The following is a 4810-nucleotide window of genomic DNA, read 5'->3' as shown; positions in this document are numbered from 1 at the left end:
CCAAAGATAATGTTTTAAAGACTAAAAAAGTAGCAAATCTTCGCATTCACGTAGAAAGAGCGATAAATAGGATGAAATGGTTTAGAATCCTTTCGCAGACACTTCCGATTTCTATGGCTCCTTTAATTGATGATATTTTGACAGTTTGTGCAATAATAGTAAATTTGTATCCACCTCTTGTCAAGTGATGCACAAGCTTTGTCTTGGACCCACGGCACTTGACTCTGTGACAGACCTTATGATCTAAAGTGCATGCATTAAACCACCCAACCACCTGGCTAGTTGTTCAGATGGTATGAATACACAAGGTCCCATATATACCAATTGCAGTACGTCAAAGATCCCTCAACCATTAAAAATGAAAATAAAGAGTAGTCTGAATTCTGAACAAATTTCATTAGCCCAGGTATGGTGCTGAAAACTAGGACACTAAACCCCATTTAATTTTTATTTCATTTGAGATAAAAGGTAACTCATTTATTGATAATGATATATTTTTTTATTTATGAATATACATGTACTATTGATGTTGTTTTATTTATGATTATTACATGTACAGTACAATTGATATGTTGATATATTATTTATTTATGATTATTACACGTACTATTAATAAATTGTTTTATATATGATTATTACATGTACAAATATCAAGATTAAAATATGAAAACATATTACTTGCTATCTTATTTTTTATGTAATACCCAAACATATAGATTGTCAAGGGAGTTAGATCTGATAATCTTGAAAATTAATGCCAATTTAACATTTATTTACAGTTTGGGCAAAACCACTCATCCTCACTGCCATCAATGTAATCAACACATTTGAAATGGTACCACAGTAAACATTTGTCACATAAAACACTATTACAATCTGAATTATCAATACTATCTTCTGAAACACTTACATTTAAGCATATTTCACACAAATATATAGGCAATGGGGAGTGTTTGGTCTTTCTTCGCTTACATGGTGGGTTTACTTGATTAGTAATGGGTTTAGTAATTTTCATGTAATTATCGTACTCGGCATCAGAGATATTGTGAATATCGTACTCGGCATCAGAGATATTGTGAACATCGTACTCGGCATCAGAGATATTGTGAACATCGACCTGAACATCAATATTATAATCCCCCGATTTATTCAAAATAGTTGGTATAACAAATTCTGAGTAAAATTGATCACAATTACAAATTATATTCTTAAAATGCTTTTCATCAAATGGGATTCTTTCCAGAAAATGACCATGCCTAGTGTACACAAAGAAATCACACCATGGCAAATGACTGATTCCCATCTGCCACTGGATTTGAGAGTAGTATTTATGGGTTTTCTTCAGTGAGCATAATTCTCCTATGTTTACCAAGTATGGCAGATTTGATTCCGATGGACAAGTATGTGCTATCGACATTGGACATTTAATTTCAACCAAACCATCTTGGCAACATGAGCAAGACACTATGCCATCTGGAGAAGCACCATATTGTGGTTTGTCTTGAAGAACTATAAGTCCCACATTTAAAACACAAAAATTGCTGTGTCCGGAAGAAAGCATAAACTTAGTATAAGACATTTTAGCCTCTGACTCCATTTCTATACCATATTTCAATTGGGGTACTTTCTTGTAATCAAAAGATTCTGAATGCAGAATTTTCATCAATACTGATGTAATGTTTTCCCCCCTTTTCCCAGATTTCAAGGAATTGATCCTAGTAAACACATCATGAACAAAAGATGAGGTAATCCTACATTTTCGATGAGAAGCCCATAAGTTATTATCTGACTGACCAACTGTACTTTCTGCAATCAATTTAACATTTTCATCACTAAAACTTTCTAAAACAGACTTTATTTCTGTCTGTGATTTACAAATATATAACATATCGCATAGTGGAGGCGGGGCTGATGTACTAACATCCACATGGAAAATGTCATCTGGTGAGATATCCTTTTGACCTTGAAAAACCACAGCTTTAGGACAAACTGGCAAAAGAGCCTCTTTGATCTCTTCAAAAGAAAATGGATCTGAAGTTTCTATTGATTTCAATAAGTTTAAATGCTCAGTTTTTTGTTTACCAAATTTAGGTTTACGCCATTGAAGATTTTTGGCTAGTACTGGTTGTAACACAGTTTTATGTGATCCATATTTATTCCAAGAACAAATAGTGTCTGTGCACGCTTTATTTGTTAATCCTTGCCTCCAATAGTAATCCATCTTAAATAAAACTGCCGCAACATGGTTACAGGTTGCCCCTAATCTGAAATGATAAGAAATAATTAACATTATGATACATGTATTATTTTCAAATTATTATCATTATTGTTATTAATTATAAGAATCACAGATATTAAACAAATAGATTCTTTCATACTCGTATGGGGGGGGGGTCTCGAGTCCTCTGGTTTCCTACCACTGCTAAAGACCCTTAAATTACGTGAATTATTCAATTGAAATTATACAATATGATAGTCACAAAATGACCTAGTTTGTGTCGAGTGGAGGTTAAACAACAACAACTCTCTCTCTATTTATCTAAAATATTTGGAATACTTATCATATAAAATTTGAATTGTTAAAGATACATTATTCAAGAGCTAAATTTGCCTATTGCTGGTCTTTCTTTAGGCCTTTTAAATGTTATAATATAATATCAGTAATTAGACATATTGACATGACAAGACCATTATATATTATCAACTCTCGATATCATTGGATACCGGTACTTAATATTTTAACTAGATTAGTACGGTTCTGTCATTGAATGATTTACTTTAAAATTGGGGAAGCGATAACAGTGTTAACACACAATCATTATTATAAATACATTTTTATAAATATAAATAACTTTGTTCAGAAAAATGTAATTAATGAAATTTCCAATATATTCATTTTTCATGAACTATTAGGCCTACAGCAAGAATGGCCAGCTTTTTATCAAAATCTTACATAATGTATCCTTTCTTTAATAATAAATAACAGTAACACTAACAGAAATTATGAATAATAATATGATGATGCACAAGACGACTCAGAATAAATCATGTTTTTTCGTGTAAGTAAAAAAAAAAAAACAAATAAAATCATAATTAGTAAAAAGGAACATAAATCAACCTTAAATATTAATTCATTTCAACTTTTTTCTAACCCAGCAAAACAGGTACAGTATGCAGACACAATTTCTCCAGTTTTCTTTACCAAAGTCAGCCATACATTATGAGGTGTGTGATGTATTCTCTGACTTGGACTGCACATAGCTTTTAAAAAACAATACTTTGATTCATCGGATAATGGGTGATAAAAGACTTCCTTGAGCCATTGAGAGTCAAAGTAACTGTAGGCCTTGCCTTCTTTATAATCATTTAGTGCCTTTTTAGTAATTGATTTGTTAATATCTCCGCTTAGGTTATGGAAATACTCACATATATCACAATACATCGTCGGTGGCCAAGACTTTCTACCATTATTTTCATTTATCCAACCGACCGTAAGTTCAGAAAATGGATCAGGGAGTTTGATTCCACCTGCATACAACAAGGATTGGTAGGATCGGGCTTTGAGGCGAAGTTCTTCATCTTTCGTGGTTTTGTCGGGTAAATCAAACTCCAATCCAGCAAAAACACGAGCTACTAATTCTTGTTTGCTCCCATTTACTCTCAATCCTTTTTTCCGACAAAAGTCTTTTAAAGATTGGATATTCCAAAGATTTATTTCGTCAAATTTGACGTCTGTCAATTGATCGGCCATGTCACGTGTGTCTTTGTTTACAACAAGGCGACCTTGACCCTATCCCAGAATTCCTATTTGCGAATTGGGCTATTACAGTAGCACGACCAATTCTTTATTTAAATCTTGCGTAATGTAGGCCCATTTTTAATGATATTGGGGGTTTATAAGAAATGATTGATAGGAATTACACATTTTAGAGTATTTTTATTTCTAAACTTTTCGCAAATTATACTATTCAAAAAAAGTAGGGGATATTTGATTTTGGGGGCATAATACTAAAATATGCAAATGACTACGAAAAAAGTCACTATAGAACCTAACAGAAGAAACATTTCCAGTTACATGTGACGCCCAAACGCACCAATAGCTACCGCATGGAATGCAGGTGATGCTTGGGATCATCATGGGGGTCCAACCCAAGATTTGCACGACTCTGACTTTGAATGTTACAGTCATTGTGGCATTAAATTCCAGGGTGGAAACATCAGTTTAATTGTTTTAGTGACCAGAAAACAAATTTTGATATGCGTCGGCTTACCCAAAATGAAAGGTTACGTGCCCTTGGCATGCTACAGATCGGCACAACACAAGCGGTTGTGGCGCGGACGATGAATGTTTCTCAGTCTGTCATAAGCAGGCTATGGTCCAGATACCGTGATACACAATCTGTACACGACAGACCACGCTCAGGTCGACCAAGGGCGACAACTCAAGCCCAGGATCGATTTATCCGTACCTTGGCCTTGAGAAATCGTGTCATCACAGCAAATCAGATCAGCGCTCGTCTTCAAACAGACACTGGTGTGAGAGTGAGTGGCCAGACGATTCGGAATTGACTGCATAGGGGTCACCTTCGCGCCCGACGTCCTCGCGTGATTCCTTGTTTGAGAGATCATCCCATTCAGGCAAGACGTCGTTGGTGTAGGGATTGTCAACACTGGGATAATCGACGCTGGAGCAATGTGATGTTTTCAGATGAGTCAAGGTTCACTGTTGATTTATTGGACAGACGTAGGAGGGTGTGGCGTCGTCGAAACGAGCGCTTCCAAGATGTTAACGTCATCAGACATGATCGAT

The 4810-nt window shown here is 34.9% G+C and overlaps 1 protein-coding gene across 2 annotated transcripts; it reads right to left on the bottom strand.

Annotated features, from left to right (window-relative positions):
* Window positions 1–338: 338 nt before the first annotated feature.
* On the bottom strand, window positions 339–3789 carry LOC126817584 (uncharacterized). Of its 2 annotated transcripts, none has more exons than XM_050544645.2 (2): window positions 3427–3789; window positions 339–2264 (listed from the first exon to the last, which is right to left on the bottom strand). In XM_050544645.2, exon 2 carries the CDS (start codon window positions 2219–2221, stop codon window positions 770–772), a length of 1452 nt encoding a protein of 483 aa, XP_050400602.2. In that variant the 5' UTR covers window positions 2222–2264; window positions 3427–3789; the 3' UTR covers window positions 339–769. The 2 variants fall into 2 exon arrangements, with proteins under 2 accessions (XP_050400602.2, XP_050400603.2); XM_050544646.2 differs by lacking the exon at window positions 3427–3789 and adding an exon at window positions 3119–3341.
* Between the last annotated feature and the right edge of the window lie 1021 nt (window positions 3790–4810).

Source organism: Patella vulgata, chromosome 4 (genome assembly GCF_932274485.2).
Source record: "Patella vulgata chromosome 4, xgPatVulg1.2, whole genome shotgun sequence".
NCBI classification, from domain to species: domain Eukaryota; kingdom Metazoa; phylum Mollusca; class Gastropoda; family Patellidae; genus Patella; species Patella vulgata.
The sequence above is the reverse complement of the archived record's forward strand: the minus strand, read 5'-3'. Positions and strand labels throughout refer to the sequence as shown.